Source organism: Periplaneta americana, chromosome 12, assembly GCF_040183065.1.
Source record: "Periplaneta americana isolate PAMFEO1 chromosome 12, P.americana_PAMFEO1_priV1, whole genome shotgun sequence".
NCBI classification, from domain to species: domain Eukaryota; kingdom Metazoa; phylum Arthropoda; class Insecta; order Blattodea; family Blattidae; genus Periplaneta; species Periplaneta americana.
The window spans coordinates 59,379,336-59,402,332 of record NC_091128.1 but is presented as its reverse complement, the minus strand read 5'-3'; the positions used below and the strand labels follow the sequence as shown (position 1 = coordinate 59,402,332).

Below are 22,997 nucleotides of genomic sequence, written 5' to 3'. Positions count from 1 at the left end.
TCAACTTCATAATCACTGAAGGTGTTCTGGATGGATGAAACACTTCTTTCTTAATGGTGGAGTTCACACATGTAATTGCAGAAATTTGTCGTGTATTAATTCAACAATGTCTTCATGATTTGAAAGTCCCTGTACGGCGTTGCTTCACTTCGAAATTCATCAGTGGTTCAAATTTCTTCGAAGATAATACTGGAATAACAGACTTTCACAGTAAAGTGTGCTACGGAACTTCTTCAACCATAGACTAAGAAATCACAACCTTAAAAACATCATTTTCATGCCAGATGCTCATAGCCCCACATGTACACTCCTGCAAAACAATTAACTACACGGATTTTTGGCGATTGTGTCAACATTGGGCATTTTTCAACAACATGGTGTCCACGATCTCCAGATCTCAATCCAGTCGACTTTTGTTGTAGCACACCCAACAACCCTAAGCAACTGAAAGATGTTATCTCGCATGAAATTGAGGATATTTCAAGACAATGTCTGCAAAATGCAGTGCATGGTGTAGCAGAGAGAATGGTGTTTGTTGAACAAGAGAATGGCAGATATATTCCCAATGTTTTGTAAAAACCAAACCCCATTATTTGTCCAACACAGTGATGTTTTTGTTTTTTGTTTTCCTACCTCAAATATTATAATATATTGAATGCACTATTACCTTTACTTTTTAATTTTGCTCTAAAGCAGTGGTCGTCAGCACTCACTGAAAAGGGTAAAGGGTATCGAGTGCCAAGTAATATGCTCTGTCGTGCAGCAGGGAGAGATAGAAAGCATACTCGCCAGCAGCCACGAATGCACGCCAGTGCAATGTCTTTATCCGCGGGTAAGAGATGCTAGCCTGAGAGTGCACTGTTCTGATGACTGCTGCTCTAGAATATGCTATTAGGAAAGTCCAGTATAACAGAGAGGATATGGAATTGAATGGGTTACATCAGCTGCTTGTCTATGCAGATGACGTGAATATGTTAGAAGAAAATCCACAAACTATTAGGGAAAACATTGGAATTTTACTTGAAGCAAGTGAAGAGATAGGATTGGAAGTAAATCCCGAAAAGACAAAGTATACGATTATGTCTTGTGACCAGAATTTTGTACGAAATAGAAATATAAAAATTGGAAATTTATCCTTTGAAGAGGTGGAAAAATGCAAATATCTTGGAGCAATAGTAACAAATATAAATGATACTCGGGAGGAAATTAAACACAGAATAAATATGAGAAATGCCTGTTATTATTTGGTTGAGAAGCTTTTGTCATCTAGTCTGCTCTCAAGAAAGCTGAAAGTTAGAATTTATAAAACAGTTATATTACCAGTTGTTCTATATGGTTGTGAAACTTGGACTCTCACTTTGAGAGAGGAACAGAGATTAAAGGTGTTTGAGAATAAGGTGCTTAGGAAAATATTTGGGGCTAAGAGAGATGAAGTTACAGGAGAATGGAGAAAGTTACACAATGCAGAACTGCACGCACTGTATTCTTCACCTGACATAATTAGGAACATTAAATCCAGACATTTGAGATGAGCAGGGCATGCAGCACGTATGGGCGAATCCAGAAATGCATATAGTGTGTTAGTTGGGAAGCCAGAGGAAAAAAGACCTTTGGTGAGGCCAAGACGTAGACGGGAGGATAATATTAAAATGGATTTGAGGGAGATAGGACATGATTGTAGAGACTGAATTAATCTTGCTCAGGATAGGGACCGATGGCGGGCTTATGTGAAGACGGCAATGAATCTCCAAGTTCCTTAAAAGCCATAAGTATAATATATTGTAACAACCATATGCTATAAAATCATGTCAATGGACTATAAGTACAGATACCTACCTACATTCATAGTTCCATATGACATGCTATTTGCATTTGAATTGCGCAGTGGTAACTTGGTACTCTGTCCTGCTATATACCGTGAACGAGTAAGGTAATGTTGTTTCGCTGTCATGGAACCCCCAGTATTCAGACCACCACCATAATTTCCTTGCTGGCTCCACAAGGAAGGTGAGTAATCTCTCGTTGAAAGAATATGTTCATTGGCAGGAGAATGTACATTCCCATCATCCTTGTTTCTGAAAATTTAAAAAGAAAATAAATCATTGCTAGAAAAATTACAATACGAAAGATTCTTTGAAAGGAGAGCAGAGAAACTTTTAACCTACATACAAAATCTAAGAGAGTGAAGGTGTATTTTAAATATTAACTATCAAGTTATGTCTTCAACTTCTGCATTAGAAGAACTTTCACATCAAATCAGAATTCGTCTGTTTTTTTAAGCTGGGGAAGGAATAATGAAGATATGACTGTCATTTTCCAGTATGAATTTAAAATAATACATTGCTATGTTCACAGAAGTTATGTTTTGAAAATAACTTAAGCACTACATTTTACTGAGATTATACTCATCACAGAAAAAATATCATTAATTAAAATTGAAGTGTTCATGTCAGTTTTCTTAGTTATTTCATGATCAATTACACTGAAATTCTGCTAAAGAATTTGATAAAATTTAAGATTTTTCATTATATGTGGCTAATAAATTGATCCTCAAATATAAACATTTTAAAATCACTCAGTGTAATGAAGTTGTAATTAACAGAACCGAAAGTTGGCATTATTCAACATATTAATTAATCTATGTAGCTACCTTGGATACATAAACAAAACAAAATAGAAGTTTGATCATTATGTGAATTGGTTGATTTAACTACAAAACTCATTCTCCCCCAAGTCAATATAATACAGTAGAACCCATCTTATCCTGCACCAAAGTGACCAGACTAGTTCTGAATACTAGTTCTCAGAGCCTGAGGATGGTGTGTTAAGCACCGAAACAGCTGTAAGCCGCACAAACTTACATAATTAACACGAGTAAGTCCGCTAGTTAATCAATTACTAATTTCAGGTTCGAATATTCATTGAAAATGAAAGTTCATGTGAACTTCCTAAAGTGGCAACACTGACGGGCCGAACAAAACTATTAAATAAACATAAAAGCTGTGTGGATTTTTCTTTATTAAAACGCATCACACAACACAAATAATATACTAATTTTAGGTTCGAATATTCACTGAAAATGAAAGTTCGTGCAATGTTCCTAATGTGGCAAACCTGACGGCCCAGACTGTGGCAATGTGGCAGATTTAAACTTTCTTTTTTTTGCCCAGCCAAAAGTGCCGTTGTTTTGGTATTGCTAGTTATTTGGGTGGCAGTTACGAGGGATTTTACTGTATATAGTCCTGTAAGTAACACGGGAGTGGGGGGTTTCACTACTCTGCCAGAACGGTGAGGTACATGGTTTTTGTTTCACTTAGTCTCACTTCTTCCATAAGCCCTATTCAGATTGGAATCATCTCTTTCTATCGTTCTCGGGCTTTGTGATGGTTTAGAAATGGTGATATTCTGGTTGTCACCATTTTCGTAGTCTTCCATTTGAATTTCATCAAAAGTAGGCACCTGTTCCTTCGGAGCAAGTCATCTCTCTTCCATCAGATGTTCAGACATAAGAATAAGTAGGGCTTGCCACTATCAATTGAACTTCAACTAATGGATTGAACTTGCTTGCACAAGCATTTCTTCTCATGAATAAGGTGCCTGGTGTTATCAACCATGTCGGTAACATTGATCCATTTGCAGAGCATCTAGAGTGTGTAAACAATCATTCATGTGGTGTTGTGTTAGTCGTCGTACATAATAGAGATTGTAGAGTGTTCAAATATTCTTGAAGAACAGTCTCCCATTGTGTAATTGGAAGACATCGAGATTTTAAGGTCAGTTCTGTTATACCTCTCAATTTGTCCATTTACTTGGGGATTATATGCTGTAGTATGGCTAACTGCTATTTCTTGTAAACAAAGATTTTTATTTTATTTTATTTTATTGGATTATTTTACGATGCCGTATCAACATCTAGGTTATTTAGCGTCTGAATGATATGAAGGTGATAATGCCGGTGAAATGAGTCTGGGATCCAACACCGAAAGTTACCCAGCATTTGCTCGTATTGGGTTGAGGGAAAACCCCGGAAAAAACCTCAACCAGATAACTTGCCCCGACAGGTGATTCGAACCCGGGCCACCTGGTTTTGCGGCCAGACGCGCTGACCGTTACTCCACAGGTGTGGACTGTAAACAAAGATATCGTTTAAGTTGCTGCAACATAAAGCAGAGCCTCAATCAGAATAGATAAAGAATGGAGTTCCAAAAACTGAGAATAAAGTTGATAATCTGCTTATGAACATCGAAAATGAAACATCACTGTAAGAGAAATCAAGTGGGAATCTAGAATACTCGTCGACAATAGTGAGTAAGTATACATTGCTAGTATTTTAAGGTATTGGCCATAGCAATGAGGTTTAATTTCAGCACACATTAGACATGATGCAGTCATCTTGTCAGCTTTTAAGGAATATGAGAAATCACAACGAATTAAGTGTGCTTTTTGCACTACACAAGAATGGCAGAGAGACTGAAGAAGGTGATAAAGAATAGGAATTCTAGCAGATGAGGATAAACAGACTCTGACAATATATCGGCTATCCAGAACGATAGACAATATCAAATTTGTAACATGATAATTCCAATCTCCAGCATTCAATCTTCTCATGTTTTATTTTTCCATGTTTACAATTAAACATGAAAGATAATGTTGATCTAAATGAGGGGTTGGAAAGCAATGGTGGATCGTTAATGTTTAGGTGAGGGGTTTGGACTTTTCCCATTGCTGGTTGTCACAATCAAAAATTAAGACACAACGTTTCGAAGGGTGGTTCTCCCTTCGTCTTCAGGTGGAAGGAAGGAGAGAAGAGAAAAAATCTACTACTGTTGGGATCATTATGTACAGCTATTCTGTATGACTGATCGTTGATTCCTGGCTTCAGTGGAGATTATAATTAAGGAAGACCCAAAGTCATTAGCAGTATGTTGCCACTAAACCAAACGGAATAAAGAAGATGGGTTCTTCATCTTTATTCCTCCTCCTCCTCCTCCTTCTTTTTTACTTTTTACTCTGTTATTTAATAAAATGTCTTAACATTATGTGGAATGCTCCCTGAGCACGAGTATGTAACTTATTCTTTCAGGGGGTGCTAAAGTGTTTTTATATAAAAATCAATATGTATCTTTGTTCTGGCAATAAAGTATTATTATTAATAATATTATTATTATTATTATTATTATTATTATTATATTGTTGTTTCTTTTGTAACATTATTTATATATTTGTTAATTATTCGTGCTATCAGTTCATCTGTTGCAAGAAAAGTATTTGCAGTCTATTTACTTTGTTCATTACTCATTCGATCTGTTTACTGAATGAAGTAACACAATTATTATTTTCGTTCTATTTATGTAAATACATTTTAATTACTAAAATGTAAACGCTTCTTCATTCTATTAACATTTATCAGCACCCTATTAGTTTAGGCCAGGATTATAACAACACAACTATTACATCGCGTTTCTACTGGGTTACACCACTGCAAAGCTTTGGACTCACCTTGTAAACAATCAAACTCAGAAATGATGAAATACACCTGACCTTGCTGTTCTAGATGTGGAGTAAGTTGCTGATGACGTTCATTCCACCCCTTTTCCCCATCGCTGCTCTACAGCAATGTACTATTTTCAATTATTTCAAGTTTTGGAAATATTATTTTTTTTTTTTCATATTGGAATAAAATAGTCTGGTGTCTCTATTCAAAACAAAACTTTTATACCCCATTTCCCCTATGCTCATACTATTGCATATTCACTCTTTATATGAAAAATTCTGTATCAGTGTCAACATGATGCTTAAAATTCCAGGATGACACTGAAACTAGTGACTTATCCACTTTCAGAGAGTTTTATTCTTGGTAGTGGACTAATGGAAATCCCATTTTCTGTCCTAAACAAATATAACACTTCTTGGAAACAACTCGAAAAATTACTGTTTTGAAACGCCTCTTCTCTTCCATTTCATTGCCTTTGTGCCAGAAATTAAAAATGTATTTGGTTTTAAGTGAATATTTTCTCCAACACTTCCGAAACTTTATTTGCCACTTGAGTCAATCTTTCTTTAATTATATTGTGGCACTCATCTGGAACGTTCTGCTAATGTCTGGTTGCCTCGGGAGTCGCGCGCGTCCGGCAGAAGGGAGGGCGCAGGAAGGCGAGGCTCGAGTTTTGGTTGGCACTGGGGCACAGTTCGAGGCAAGGAGAAGGAATACTACTAGGAATAATACTAGCCGTGGTGCGAAGTGAGAGGGGAAGAAAAACGACTGCAACTGAGCAGAGAAAACAGGAGAAGTCTCTAGAAACGCAATCCTCTCGATTTTTCACAGAAGCTACACGATGCAGTACATTCGAGAACGTGTGATTTAATAAATGAAAAGGGGCAAGTGAGCCGCAAAAAGTTTAGTTTGTCAGCTGTGAGAGAGCTAGCTAGTTTTCAAGCAAAGTGAACCTGAGTAGGGCCGCAACTGTGGCAACATCCATGCGAGTGTGGCGTATCCGGAAGTCTTGGGTTCGAAGTGAAGTGAACTGTATCTGAAAGTTTATTTTATTTTAGTAGGTTATTTTACGACGCTTTATCAACATCTAAGGTTATTTAGCATCTGAATGAGGTGAAGGTGATAATGCCGGTGAAATGAGTCCGGGGTCCAACACCGAAAGTTACCCAGCATTTTCTCAAATTGGGTTGAGGGAAAACACCGGAAAAAACCTCAACCAGGTAACTTGCCCCGACTGGGAATCGAACCCGGGCCACCTGGTTTCACGGCCAGACGCGCTGTTACTCCACAGGTGTGGAGTGTCTGGTTGTAGTTAAAATAAGTCACATCATTGTTGAATAAAAGTTACAATATTTAAAAGTTCTTCGTACACATATGTGCATGAAAATGCTTTGCCCATATAATTTATTAAAACTTAATTTTTTCCCAGTACTCTCATTCATTGCAATTTCAGTATTTACCAGTGCTTTTGTCAATTTTCAACCTTTCAGGAGACAATTTTTTATTCTTTCAACAGCTTTTTTTTTTTTTTAATTGCACAAGCAGTTTATCTTTGAGCCTTTAATATAATTAGGTGTGTTCACTATAACATCCTCATTTCTGCTATTACTCTGACATTTTACTGAGAGTACAAAATCCGTCTTAAGAAATATTTCAGGCTGGAGACCGAGCAATTCTGCCTGCAAATCACGCTGATAAACTTCAAGTGAAATGCTAGGAATAAACTTCACAATTTCCCAGATGGAAGCATCTCTACTTTGCACTTTGCTACCCATGCTTTTCTCAAAACAAAATCATGTGGAAATGTATGATATACATATAACACCAGAATATTTACTTATTGTAAGTTTTGCAGTTTGTAACTGTAAAATCCGATGTGACATACAATAAATGTTACTACTATTATTCTGTTTCATTTCAATCCTAATTTATTTTAAGCACTTTGCTGAAAACAATTTCATTCGAGAACTAACATGCACTGAATAGTAAACTCAACAAGAGCAATAATTCCATTGCTGTCCGTGGCTAACGAGAAAGACAGGCTGCGGCATGATTCAGAGTCACATGGTTAACATGGTCTAGTCATGGCCATCTTGACAATCGCCTAATATAAATACATGTTCAAAGTTCTAAAAAACAAAGGAATTGCTATATTAAACTCATGTTAAACGTGCATTTATTTATATATAAACTTGTTCAATGTTGGCCATGTTATGACTAAGAATGTGACATCATGCCATAGCCTGTCTTTCTCGTTAGCCAAGATTGCTGTCATAGTGACGTCATGTACACAGACAAGATATTGCATTATGGACTGAGCAGTAGTTGTGGCACCCTCCCTGAGTCTTGACCATGCTGTTAAGCAAGTTATAAAAACTAAATTTTATGTTTGACCACTTACAAAATAATGTTAATACTGTACCTGGCATTAATATTTGTACTTTGACCGGCCACATATCGGGCCACAGTGAGGTAATGTTGCTTGGCACTCAGTTTTCTTCTTGGTTGCTGATGTTGGGATGTAATTGTTTGGGCTGATGTTTCATTTTGAAGTGAGGGATTCCATGCTGGACGATTCTCCTTATATGTATGCTCCTTCAAACCTTTTAACACTGGATCGGGGGGAAGTACTTTTCCTCTATAAGAAACAATTTAGACAACTATAACAGTATTTTAAATTCAAAATATGATACAGGTTATTTAAACTCAGTTTGTATTTTTCAATAACTTGCAGAGACTGTTTTCAGATGAATCCAGTAAGCACAACTTCACGAAGGATAATTTAATAAGCTAAAAATTTCAGTTACATAGCTTTACAATGTTACCGTATCTCACACTGAGACTGATATCAGGATCACAGTTGCAAGGCGAAAGAAACGCAACAATCGCACCAAATAATAAAAACTATCGTATTTCAGCATCAAATTGTCGTACATTTCTCATCTTACTATTTATATAGATAGTGAGTAAAAACATATTTCACATAACATTCACAAAAATGAGTTCAAATATGACTGTGTGCATGCATATACAGTAAATACATACATACATACATACATAAATACATAAGTGTTCTGCCCGTGGGCAGGTCTTTCACTGCAAACCCAGTATTCTACAATCTTTCCTATTTTCTGCCTTCCTCTTAGTCTCCACATATGATCCACATATCTTAATGTCGTCTGTCATCTGATACCTTCTTCTGCCCTATTCCCCCATTCACCATTCCTTCCAGTGCATCCTTCAGTAGGCAGTTTCTTCTCAGCCAGTGACCCAACCAGGGTGATTCACGAGGAAAGGTAAAAAATTTAGGAGTGAATTCTGAAGTGATTCTGAGTCAAAAAGTTCATATGAATATAGGTCCGTTTTCGAAAGGTTACGGAGATATGGCTCTTTGATTTCACAAAAACTTCTGAGATTCCATTGTACTAACTCGCATTTAGAGACAGATAACGGACAAATTTAAAGTTTATATTCACGTATGCATACATACCTAATATTCTAGATGTCGGGGTCGATGTTTTTGCACATTTTCAAAGGTACCTCCTTCTGCTTCAATGCACTGTTGCACTCGGGCGTGAATCGCGCTCATCGCTTGGGAGAGTCGCTCATAGCTATTCCTTATGCCCTATCCAAAATACGGTCGATTAGCACCTCTCTCATTTCTCCCTTCCTTTGTTATACCAAGTCTTTCATCCAACCCCATAGACAGTAAGTAGGTCCTACTCTTCGATATGGTACCCTTCTGTTCGGAAAGCATCGTTCATATTCAGTGACGACACGCAAGGAACTTCCATCGCACAAACTATAAACATACACAATATCGGAGTATTCTGTAGTCGAAAATTTATAAGGCAACTTGAAAAACACAACACTTCCGATAACTGTACCTGTATAACTACTGTACTGTAGGTAGCTGACTGAACTGCTGTGAATTGATGATAGTGTATGGATGGAATAGCAGTAAGTGATAGATTGTAGGAAGTTAATTTGAGAGCTCTGAAACCACTAGGTGCCCCTCGTTTGGAGGTTCATCACAAGTGAATAAGGTTAAGATTTGCTCTAGAACATGTAAATTGGCAACTTCGACATTGGAGGGAAGTACTGTTCACAGAAGAATCAAGGTTCTCCCTGACTTCTTGTGATGGACGATTATGTGTCTGGTGAGGTTGTGGAGAGCGTCTCGATGAACCTAACTTTCTTGAAATTGATAGGTTTGGTGGGACTCAATTAAGGTCTGGGCCAACTTCAGCTTAGAAACGAAAACTGATCTGACCGTCGTTCCTGGCCAGCTAAATGCAATCGATTACGTTGAGAATACATATGCTGCGACATGTTCTGTACGTAATGGTGCTGGATTTGTGTTGATGCATGTCAACGCGAGAGCCCACGTTCCCACCATCTCCATGAACTTTCTGAACAAGCATGAAATTCCTGTAATGGATTGGCCAACGATTAGTCCAGAATTAAATCCTACTGAACACATACGGGGATAAACTTGAAAGACACATCCATAAGTGCCATCAAAGCCCGCAGAACCTCAAAGAGCTTGCAATGGCACTTAATGAAGAGTGAATGAATATACCCCAAGCCAACATTCTGTGATTTGTGAGAAACATGTCTCGTAGATGCCAAGCAGTAATTCATGCTCATGGAGGCCACACGAGATACTAAATCCATCTAGAGATTGTGAGGACTCATGATTGTTAGAATAAAGAAACAGATTTTTCACTTTGTTTTGTGCAGTATCGAGTAAGATGACCATTATTGACCACAACTTGGTTGTAAATGGCCATGGAAAGTACGTAGTTTGTTATAAAATACAGTGTCTGAAGTTCATACTGTACTAAGGACAACATTCTACATTTCCATTGTTCAATACAAAATTAATCCACTAATTTTTTTGAGCAAAAAAAGAAAAAAAAAAAAAAACGCACGCACGCACACACACACACACACACACACATATATATATACAGGATGTTTCAAAACTACGGGGCATAATTTCAGGTATGTATTTCCCACATGTAGACAATCAAAATAGTTCATTACAACATGTGTCCGGAAATGCTTTATTTCCGAGTTATGGCCTTCATAACATTGGAATTCACCGGAACGTTTTTCTTTCCGCAGGTCGTTGCCGTCAAAGGAGACATTAAGAGGGCACTCTGACAGTTCATTCCGAGGTGAAGGTTACATTCAGTGTTGTGTAGGCGTTAGACTGTGTGATATGTATTCAAATCAAGAGCTGGCAGAGATACACTTCATGTACGGTAAGGCGGATGGCAATGCTGCGCTGGCTCGTCGTTTGTACCAGGAGAGGTACCCACAGCGACAATGTCCAGATAGGAAGATATTTGTACATCTCCATTAGTCTACCGTCTGTGCGAGTATGGAAAATTTAACTCTCCTGGTTTGGGAAGGGGACGACCAAGATCTACAACTCCAGAAGTACAGGAGGAGATTCTGGAGGCTGTGAACATAACTCCTTCTATCAGCACACGAAGGGTAGCGTTGCAAGTCAATGTTCCTCATACGACTGTCTGGAGACTGTTGAAAGAGTATCAATTGTATCCTTATCATTTGCAACGTGTACAGGCCCTGTCACCAGCAGATTACCCTGCGTGAGTTAGGTTCTGTCAGTGGTTCTTGCAGCAGTGTGGTGTAAATCCGAACTTTCCTGCCTTAGTATTATTTACAGATGAAGCACAGTTCACACGAGATGGCATAACAAATTTCCACAATCAGAAAAACGTTCCAACATATATATACTATATATATATATATGTTGTTGTTTTCTAATGCCAGGCGTTTGACAATAAAGTCATTTGACCTCTTGCACTCCAATATTTTTCAAAGATATTACCATGACCAGCCACTGAAGCACAGATTTTAAGGTGTTCCGAATCCATTTCTTGGTTTGAGTTGCACAATGGGCAGTTACGGGACTGATATATTCCAATTCTGTGCAGGTGTTTGGCCAAACAATCATGGCCTGTTGCCAATCTAAATGCAGCTACAGACTATTTTCTTGGTAAATCGTGAATTAACTGTGGACTTTGATGCAGAGAGTTCCATTTTTTTCCCTTGGGATTGTGTTAACAAATTTTGTTTGTTGAAGTCTAAGTATGTAGATTTAATAAATCTTTTCACAGAGTAATACGTAGATTTAATAACAGGTCTGTAAGTAGCAGTGCTGCCCTTCTTTGCTAAAGCATCAGCATTCTCGTTTCCCAGGATTCCACAATGGGATGGTATCCATTGGAATACAATTCTTTTATTGAGTGATATTAATTGAGAGAGCATTTTAGTTATTTCTGCTGTATATGTATGTATGTATGTATGTATGTATGTATGTATGTATGTATGTATGTATATATATATATATATATATATATATATGTTGTTTTCTAATGCCAGGTGTTTGACAATAAATATATATAAATATACAGTAACATGAGCTGCAGCCAGGAAGTCAAAAAGAGGATAGCAATGGCAAAGAAGCTTTTAATAGAAAAAGGAGCATCTTCCGTGGACCTCTGGAAAAAGAACTAAGGAAGGGACTAGTGAGTGCTTTATGTGGAGTGTGGCATTGTATGGAGCAGAAACATTGACATTACGACGAAATGAAGTGAAACGAATAGAAGCATTTGAAATGTGTATATGGAGAAGAATGGAGCGTGTGAAGTGGACAGACAGAATAAGAAATGAAGTTGTGTTGGAAAGAATGAGTGAAGAAAGAATGATGCTGAAACTGATCTGAAAGAGAAAACGGAATTGGATGGGTCACTGGCTGAGAAGAAAATACCTACTGAAGGATGCACTGGAAGAAATGGTGAATGGGATAATAGTTCAGGGCAGAAGAATGTATCAGATGATAGACGACATTAAGTTATGTGGATCATATGCGGAGATTAATAGGAAGGCAGAAAATAGGAAAGATTGGAGAAAGCTGGGTTTGCAGTGATAGACCTGCCCATGGGCAGAACATGTATGTATGTATGTGTTGTGTGTGAATGTATCACACAAACACACACACTTACTTGGATATCTGCAGAGCTGTGAATAGTATTCACTAAGACTTATTAAGGAGGTAACAAAACTTAGTCTGTAAACATTTTGAAAGAAAAGTCACATATTTTGCAAGTTACGTGAGTATGAAATCTCGAACAAGTTTTTCAATGACACATATGCACATAGAGAGAATGAGAGAGAGAGAGAGAGAGAGATGACCTTATGCATTTATTTACCATGATGAATCATTAAAGCAAAACAAAACAATTCTTTGGCAGTTTGTGCCTCTGTTTATAGTTTTAGAAACAAAAGAAAAATGCTTTTTAACCAAGTCTGATAGTTATACTAAGAAATTACTTACTTTTAAAAGTAATTTCTATGATCTTGTAGAATATCCTCATTCCAATAAATTAAATGTTGTTAATTTTTTCTCTAAAATGTAAAGCTTACGATTTGCAGCACATAATTTCGAAATTTAATATCACATTAATTATAATACCAATGGAGGAATTTGCAACAGGGCATACTCTGATCAGAAAAGGAAGTTGAATTATAGGTTTCAGTTATTAATAATTACAATGCGCTAGCCCTGTTGAAATGGATGAGACACAAGTCATTTCTCTGTGATCCATCATGCGTGTGGAAATTCTAGATACTATATTTAACAAAGAGGAGTTATTATTATCCATCTCCATAATTTATTAGACAGTAGTAACCAATTTTACTTACCCAAGGATTTCTGCAAAATCTTCATCATCAATATCATCCCAATTGTTGTTTAAATGAATGTCCTTCTGCTGACTGTAGCCAAGCATCGACTGCTGTTGCTGCTGTTGTTGTTGCTGCTGCTGCTGCTGCTGTTGTCTAAAAATACTTTGAGGCTGCGGTATGTTTCCATTTCCTTTGTTCCGTCCAGATGCAATATTCTCTGTCTGCTTTAAACTATACATTAGGTTGGAATTTTGATGCTGCCCAATACTTTGAGATAAGGTAGTATTGCTTTTATTGGACCTACCCACTGTACTGTCTTGTTGGGAAAACGTATACACAACTGCAGACGGCTGGTGTCCAAAGCTCTGAGACAATGTAGCATTGCTCTTGGTTCGACTTACTGTGTCCTGTTGTTGAACCACTGTTCCCAGTTTCTGACCCACTTGAAAATATGGGTACCTGAAAATACATTCCACACTTACAGTATATCATAACATAAATTATGAAGTCAGCATTTAATACACCAATTACACATTCAAATTGTATTATATGTGTATATATATATATAATAGTTGGGTCTTTGATATCTTCGACATTTCAGAGTTTATATAGGGATCAATACTTTTGAAAAAAGGACGATACTTTTTAATTTTACGAGAGTTCTCTCTTTTCTTTTTTGTTACTTTCTGTTTCAGCAACAGATTAAACTTCCACTGTGTCAGAGTTTATGGGATCATGTGGTATATTCATCTCTGTTTCGTGGTTTGCAGAAATGTGTTGTTTTTTCCACAATTCAAAAATATTTTATAACGCTAAGTTGTAAAATAATCCTCATCCTGGTAAAGTGCGTTAAATGGTTCTGGTCAGGTTTAAGATGTGTGATGAAGTTCAAAAATGTCTAACTAAAATTGGCAAGCTCCGATATTCTTTACCTGCTTCCTAAATACAATGTGACCAATGAAGTGAAGAACATAGTAAGTAAAGTATTATTAACACATTCACTACCAGAAACGACTATAGTCAATTAAAGATGACTTCCACTGCATATCCTAAATGACCACAGTCATTTAGCTTTATACTGAAAGATAAGTTATACTAGAAAAAGAAAATGGCTGGGCCACATAAGGCTAATTCTATGAAAGTGTGGAAGTGAACGTCTTAAGCAGAGATGATCTGGCACTGCAAAGAATTCCATCCACTACTGTAACTTTGTTACTCTGAATACAGTTTGTATGGTATTTACAATTTATTTTTCTGTTTTCTTTAACTGCAAATAAAGAATGAATGTTAGAAAAAAAAGTTTTAGTTGAAAGTTCTACCCAAAGAAATTCCACACGACCAAACTTCTCATCTGAAAATTCAAAGTTGACCCTAGTTATCCCTACTTTCAGTTTGTCCCGGAAAATGAAAGTAACGCCAACAGATTCTTTATATAGGTTTTGGGAACAAAATTGTTTTACAAACACCCAATGTCGTGTACTTTTCAAGAAAAAGGGGTAATGAGATACTTTGAAGAAGCATCCTGTAAGTCCACACTTGTGGAGTAACGGTCAGCGCGTCTAGCCGCGAAACCAGGTGGCCCGGGTTCGAATCCCAGTCGGGGCAAATACCTGGTTGAGGTTTTTTCCGGGGTTTTCCCTCAACCCAATACGAGCAAATGCTGGGTAACTTTCGGTACTGGACCCCGGACTCATTTCACCGGCATTATCACCTTAATTTCATTCAGACACTAAATAACCTAGATGTTGATACAGCATCGTAAAATAACCCATTAAAAAAAAAGCACCCTGTATATCAATATGATTCATGATTCATAAAATATTTGGACATACACAAATATGATTCAGTCAATAACTGGAGGCAAAGACTAGTATGGAATAGTAGAGTTCCCACACGTCCTGTAAAACATGGGATCATCCCATTTTTCGCTAATGCGTCCTGTTGTCCCAAGAAAATTCTTTGGGACAACTTTCCGTCCCGTATTTTAGAGTTCTAAACTGAGAAAAAACGGAAAAGTTATCATGTCTATTCTATATTACAAATTACAAACATCACATTTCATCATTGCAGGTGACTGTAGATGGACTATTATGAAACAATTATTGTGAGTTATTATTAATTTCTCAAGGCGAATGATGGCAACATCAAATGTTTAGATGAAGTCTGGGTGGATCTTTTTAAAAGTACTGAAGGAGAACTCTCAAATTTGAAGAGTTCATTATGTGTATCCCTGGAACAAATGTGTCGAAAGATTATTTTCTTACATGAACGCTCTATGGACTGATGAGAAAAATAAATTGTCTGTAAAAACAGTAAAATCAATGCTTGTTGTAAAATCATTCTTCAGTGAGGATTGTGTTGCTTTTCATGACATGATTCTTCAAAATAAACCATTGTTAAATGAAATTCATTCTTCAGAGAAATATTGCAAGGCAAGGTGGATTGATTTATAAGAATATTGTCACGTGAGTATAGTATTTTGTAGCTATTTTTGTAATAACTTAGTAAAAGCAATTTGAAGACAATTTACATAAAGAAAGTTAAACTTCATGCAAATATGTTCCCTAACAATTTTATTTACTATTTGTTTACTTATCCTTAGTTAGTTAGTAAAGTGTTTGTGTAGTAAACTTTACTACACACACACTTTGAAACACTGGCATATTTGATGAGTGTCCATATTAAACTTACTCAATGCTAACTAATAGGTGTCCTGTATTACTTTTCAATATGTCTGGGAACCCTAAAGTACTGCCAAATAGATTCTTTATATAGGTTTCGGGAACAAAATTGTTCCACAAACACCCAACGTCATGTAGTTTTCGTGGAAAAGGTGTAATAGAGATACTTTGAAGCACCCTGTATATCAATATGATTCATGATTCATAAAATATTTGAACATACACAAATATAATTTAGTCAATAACAGGAGGCAAAGACCTAGTATTGAATACTCATTCATGCACTTAAACTTCTCAAGTTAACCAACAAAAAGCGACAGGTAAACTGGAAGATATTATACAAACAAATGAATTCGTTCTTTCTTAACCTGAAAGTGGTTGCTAAGTGCATTACAGCTTGGATGGTTGCATACCCAGCATTTCACCGAAACTAGGCACAGCATTGGATTTTTCCTTATATAACTTTTGAAAGGGATGAAATATCGAGCTGAAATACCAACACGTGTTTTTTTTTTTCAAGACTTGGGGCTTTCTTTTGATGTATCACAATATACAGTTTCTTTGAAAAGTATGTCCATGCCTGCTTTAACTCTTCTCAGCCCTATTTATATTCAACTGGTTTTTGTACTGCAAAAATGTATGTTTTTATTTCATAAAAGGAAGGGGTAAGCTGCCTGGCGAAATCCTGCATAGAAAGAGAGGTTTAGCAACTATAAATCCGAATAGTATTAGAATCCCATTGACTTTACAAAGACATGATAATAATAATTCCATCATAACTGAGCTACTGGTCTGAGAAATATTTTCTCTACAGAATGTCGTGTATTGTTCGATGAAAATTCTTCTAGTATATAATAGCCAACACTTATAAGATCACCTAGAGAGACGGAAAAACTTGCAAACCCTTCCATTTTTATGTGATTGTCATTTGCATTTTGGTACTGAGTAAAATGCTCATATAGCGACAAGAGACGATTTAACATCCCACACTTTATAGAGCTCTTGGATATGGAACAAGTTTTGATGGAGAAATCATTGCAATAAGTGAAAGTCTCAGAAATCTTCTTTGCCACATCAATAAATTTAAGAATGCAGTTATATTGTCAGACTCCAAAGCAGCTATTCTATCAATAGACTCCAAACACACACCTTCATCTCAAACAACAGAAATAACTAAAATGCTCTCTCAATTAATATCACTCAATAAAATAATTGTATTCCAATGGATACCATCCCATTGTGGAATCCTGGGAAACAAGAATGCGGATGCTTTAGCAAAGAAGGGCAGCACTGCTACTTACAGACCTGCTACTAAATCTACGTATTACTCTGTGAAAAGATTTATTAAATCTACATACTTAGACTTCAACAAACAAACTTTGATAACACAATCTGAAGGGGAAAAAAAATGGAACTCTCTGCATCATAATCCACAGTTAAATCCCGATTTACAACGAAAATCATCTGTAGCTGCATTTAGATTGGCAACAGGCCAAACACCTGCATAGAGTTGGAATATATCAGTCCCCTAACTGCCCATTGTGCAACTCAAACCAAGAAATGGATTCGGAACATCTCAAAATCTATGCTTCAGTGGCTGGTCATGATAATATTTTTGAAAAATATTGGAGTGCAAGAGGTCAAATGACTTTATTGTCAAACGCCTGGCATTAGAAAACAACAACAACATCCCACACTTAAGTTTGATTGCCCTATCACCCTTATGTTTTGCTTTTTACTCATATATAGGCCTAAACTAGTAAGTAGAAGTAATTCCATGTATAAGCCATAAAGGTCCAAGGGAGACGAGGGAAGTGAATTTTTAAACATTTATGCTAGAAAGAGATGAATGGTCAGCACCAGCTTCTGATCATTTCTATCTCCAGGAAAGAACACTAGTTCTCACTCAAGAATAGGCTGAGTGGATCCTTGGAATTAGTACAGAGCAGTTAGTAGTGTCTGGGACCATCAGACTTTGTTCTGTGTCTGTGGTACAATCTCACGTTGGAACTGGGCAAAGGGAGCCAATGTCACTGCTAATAACAGTGCGAAATGTAACCCTTTCGTTGATATTTAAAACTGATAATAATGAGCACTATGCTGTGTTACATGAATTGTTGAAAATTATGTCCCTCAGCAGCAACATATTCTCAACATCTGCACAGAAAATTCCTACTAGACTGAAGTATCTAATTTACTTGAAAAATTAGCAAATGTATTGTGTTATGTTTCCTAAGATACACTTGAGGAACCCAATCCATCCATTCCACCAATATTCCGGGATTCCAAAGCGGAAGTAAAATCTTCAAATTCCTCTTTGGAATCACTGAACTCTTAGTGTCAATGAATTTGAGAAGAAGCCTGAACAAAATCAGTGGTCCCTAGTTCACCTTTCTTCATTCTTTCTAATTCAGTGAAAGTTCAAGTGTGATTAAAGCAATTCCTCGATTGATATTTTCTTTCAGCTTCTCTATTGTATGGGGATTATTCTTATAACCTTGGCATTTAATCCATGTTGAATCTTTCGTACACTACTTATAACACTTGAATATAAATAATTGATTAAATGGCGATCTTACTCGTGTTAATTATGTAAGCATGTGTGGCTTACAGCTGTTTCGGTGCTACATGACACCATTCTCTGAGTCTACTAGATCTCAGCGCTATCTCAACTTCGCTGCCTGTTGTGTGGGTGCGTTCATGTGATGAAGAGTTGTGTCAAATAGTGTGTGTGTTCTGAAATTGATCTGTGTGTTGAGAATTTGATTAGGGTGTGTTTTAGTGTGTCTGTATATTTCATATTGTTCTAGTGTGTTGAGTTTTTGGTTTTTGGGTTATATGTGTAGGATTTCCATGTCTGTATTTATGTTATTGTATGTGTGGTTAGCATTAGTTATGTGTTCGGCATGCTTACATAATTAACACAAGTAAGATCGCCATTTAATCAATTATTGGCATTTAAGTTCTGACTTAAATAAAAGTTATACAAAGTAAGATCAAGACTATGAGGAGGCCATAATCCAGAGCTAACAACTTTAGCCTCAAAAAAACTTTCAAATAAGATTTAGTGATTCGTAAGCAATGTGTGCATTATCAGAATCCTGCTGAAAGAATGACTTCTGGCATTCAATATCTGCTAGACTAAACAAACTATATGAATGCGGTTCTTTGACGCGAATTCTGGATGCACAGTGGTCGAATTGGGCCGGTATGAGCTGGTATGGCATATCAGAAGTAAAATAAGATACCAAAAAGCATATATCTGCAATAAAAATTTTAAATTGATTGTTACTTAGTAAAGCTGATCACACAATCAATTATGCTAACCAATAGTGTCATCATACTCAGTACCTTCTCTTCGACATTCCTGCAGTAGTGTGTGATGTCATATATATAGTATGTTATTTAATTTTCATGCGGGAGCAATGTCTTATTTAAAAAATCCCCAAAATAGTATCGCAAGACAAGTCTGTACATACTGGCAGTAATTTATTTCCAATTCAACCACTGTGAATGCACAGTGGCTTCTCTTAGCCAATGAGTGTCATATTCTCTCTAGCTCATGTACTGTGAGGTGTTTGATCGTTTGTGGTTCTTTTTAGTGTTTTCTAAAGGCCTAAACGTGAGGTTTTACACATAAAAGTGAGAGAAATGGTGTATAAAGTGCATCAGTGCTTTCTTAAAGAATCATGCGAGTCAGAGTGACCCATGTGTTGTACATCTAACAGTGTTGCCAGAACTCCTACTGCATGTAATGTCGAACTTTGCACTGCACAAAAAATAATAAATTAAGCAAGAATGTCATTAAGCAGTAGTGGAAGTGTGATCCTTAAGACTCCTGGTAAACATCACAATCGCTGGAAACAAGTCACACAACTAGAGTACCGGTAATATAATTTTCGACATGTATTCTAAAGGTGAACAGATAAACTTGCCAATAAAATGAAAAGTAAAGCAGACTTGTGGGTGTGTGGTCAATGCTTAGAATTTTAAATATCGCAAAGCTAATGATGGCAGGAAATCCTTTTAAAATGAAACCAATTCTGAAGAAATTGACTCACGTGACATGAATATGGAGACCGACAATGAATAAATATCTTGTAGGCTACATACATTATTTCTGAAACAAGTCTATTTTCAATATTCTAGGGCAGTACTTCTCAGCCTTTTTGATAATGAGGTCACTCCTTTCCTCACATTACTTTAGTGCAGCTTGCCCATTGTGCAACTCAAACCAAGAAATGGATTTGGAACACCTCAAAATCTGTGCTTCAGTGGCTGACCATGACAATATCTTTGAAAAATATTGGAGTGCAAGAGGTCAAATGACTTTATTGTCAAACGCCTGGCATTAGAAAACAACAACAACAACTTTAGTGCAGCTCCCTGGTTTAAGTAAAAAGTTCATTAAAGCCAAACATCCTATAATCATTAATTATCCTTCCTCTTTCATTCTGTTATAACGAAAACAATCATACTGTCTTCCTTAGACAAGTGGTAGGGGACACTTCACAGATATGATATAAATTTAAAAATAAAGTAATTGGATTGTTTTTATTGAATGCAATATATTCTACTAATGTTTCAATTTTAATAAAACAACAGTTAAGAATTATTATTATTATTATTATTATTATTATTATTACAGTATTTCATCGCGTAATCGTCATCGTATAATGGTCACATCCTCATTTATTGACAAACTGATCAGGATTTTAAAATTTTACCGCATAATCATCGCACTGATATTTCCGTTTATCACGATCTAGAATTATTTAAAAATTAACGTGTCACCACTGCAACACAAAGTACCTATATGCTCAAGGTCGAATGTGCGATAAACAGTAGTGGCAGCTGACAAAAGTGAATGGAGTAGAGGTGCGAGATGTTAGCACCATGACAATGGCTATAAATTTCTTCTGTTCAGTACTACTGTTGGTTGTATTTGTTTACGAATGTTCAAATACATTTTTCAGGGCCTATACCAATCATCTTTCTGCGGACTGGTTCAGTAGTCAGATAATATCGACTTCAGTGTATTTTTATTTTTTTAAGGTATTATTCAAATTCAAGTTCCAGAGTCCTACACTAATATTAGTTTCCCTCATTCCCCTCTCCTCCTTCTTCCACTACGAATCACACAACTTGGCCCTGCTTGCTCACACACACCCGCATTATATGAAAGCTGATCATTGATAGTTGAAAGTTATTCTTCACATAATGGATGCATAGTATATTTTCACTCGGAAAAAAAAAAATGTGATTATGCGAGGAAATACGGTATTATTATTATTATTATTATTATTATTATTATTATTATTATTATTATCATCATTATTTTATTTGAGGCACCCCATTAACTGTACTTTGACCCCTCAAAGGGCCGCGACCCCCCCCCCCAGGTAGAGAATCACTGTTGTAGGGTATAATTATACCTATCTAATAAAACTGTTTGTTGCGTGAAGTTGAAAGGCAGTTTTATTTTTATTTCCTTGCATCATTTCATTACGAAAGTGTATGGTACTGATGTGCCAGGAAAATTATTTGAAATATAGTGCGCGAAATATTAGAGATTTACTCTCCACACTATATGGGAACGCAGGATAAAGTGGCTCTGTTTTTAAGCAAAATGTCAAGTGCTGCTGCAACTCTGTTCCTTTATACATTTCGTTTTACTTTCGCTGCAGAAAATCCAAAGACCTCTTTACGAGTTTGCATAAAACACATTAAAAAACAAAAGGATTCCAAACACTGTTTTACGAGTTTGCTGCACAATCTATCATGGTGGAATGCGTGTTTTGGTCTTTTGCAAGATTTATTATTGTTAAAATCTTATAGTAATAATAATTCCAGGTCACTGTCATGTAAGTCGAAACTATTTTTTAACAGGTTCGATTCTTTTAAGATTAAATTTATTACTCCAGTAACAACAGTATTAATTGTCCACCATTTTGGCCGAATTGCGTTTCTTTCTACCCTATTTTTGCTGCAATGCTGCATGAAGCACTTTAAAAAGAACGCACAGTACAGGCTGTAATCAAAACAATGCTAGGAACAATCCACGTATGTTCCTTCACTGACAATGATTCCTTGAAGAATATAGTGCACTCTATTTAACATTTTTATCTTGTTTTTATTAAGAAATACTTTCAATCTGAACCTTTAAGTACAGAATATCATAATAGGTATATAATGCAATATGTGTTTTAATACTATAAAGAGTGTAAATAAAAACTGACTCGTATACATCCACGCTGCTGTGAATAAATAATTTTTATTCACGTAAAGATGATTATTTTTTGGTCCTAAAGAATATATCTGTTATGGTAACAATTAATATTAGAGGAGAAAAATTCGCTCTGGCGCAGGGGATCGAACCCAGGTCCTTGGTTCTACATACCAAGTGCTCTCACCAATGAGCTACGCCAAAGTCCAATCCACAGCACTGGATCGAATCCCTCTCCTCAAGTGTTTTTCCCTTTGTGGCCTGACTCCACGTAGATTCTTCTAGCAAAAGTGCATTTTTCTGTACAGATTACTGTGCATACTACTGTGGAATCCCGACCACCAAGTCACTCAACTGAGTGTGCTCCTTGTATAATGGCAGTTGACTTAATATAAAATGTCAACATACATGCTCAAATTGGAGTCAGGCCACAAAGGGAAAACACTGGAGGAGAGGGGTTCGATCCGGTGCTATGGATTGGACTTCGGCGTAGCTCAATGGTGATAGCGCTTGGTACGTAGAACCAAGGACCCGAGTTCAATCCCCGGCGCCGGAGCAAATTTTTCTCCTCTAATATTAATTTTTATTCAGTTTTTTCTATTCTTATCAGATTTTTATCAATAATTTAAAAGATTTATTGTATGTTCATATACTAATTTGTGTGTACATGGCTGTATGCAAAACAGAGAGAGAGAGAGAGAGAGAAAGAGAGACTGGGATGGGGCAGCAAACCTCACTGTAACTGTAAAGTGTGAGCCAAAAGTCCCATTACCTCTCTATGGATATGAATATCACTGTTAACTGTTGTCCATTTTCTTTGCAGATTGTGATATTATGAACCATTGCCAATGAGTCAACATATACTGTGGAGGAA

General features: G+C 36.5%; 1 protein-coding gene across 2 annotated transcripts in view; it reads right to left on the bottom strand.

Moving 5' to 3' along the window:
- LOC138710484 (serine/threonine-protein kinase dyf-5) overlaps nucleotides 1-22,997 on the bottom strand; it is a 75,459-nt gene that overhangs the window by 9,512 nt on the left and 42,950 nt on the right. For both annotated transcript variants that reach the window (XM_069841413.1, XM_069841414.1), the window contains exons 8-10: nucleotides 13,235-13,675; nucleotides 7,917-8,132; nucleotides 1,837-2,075 (exon numbers count right to left, since the gene is read on the bottom strand). In XM_069841413.1, coding sequence (XP_069697514.1) covers nucleotides 1,837-2,075; nucleotides 7,917-8,132; nucleotides 13,235-13,675 — 896 coding nt within the window. The remainder of the gene's footprint in view (nucleotides 1-1,836; nucleotides 2,076-7,916; nucleotides 8,133-13,234; nucleotides 13,676-22,997) is intronic.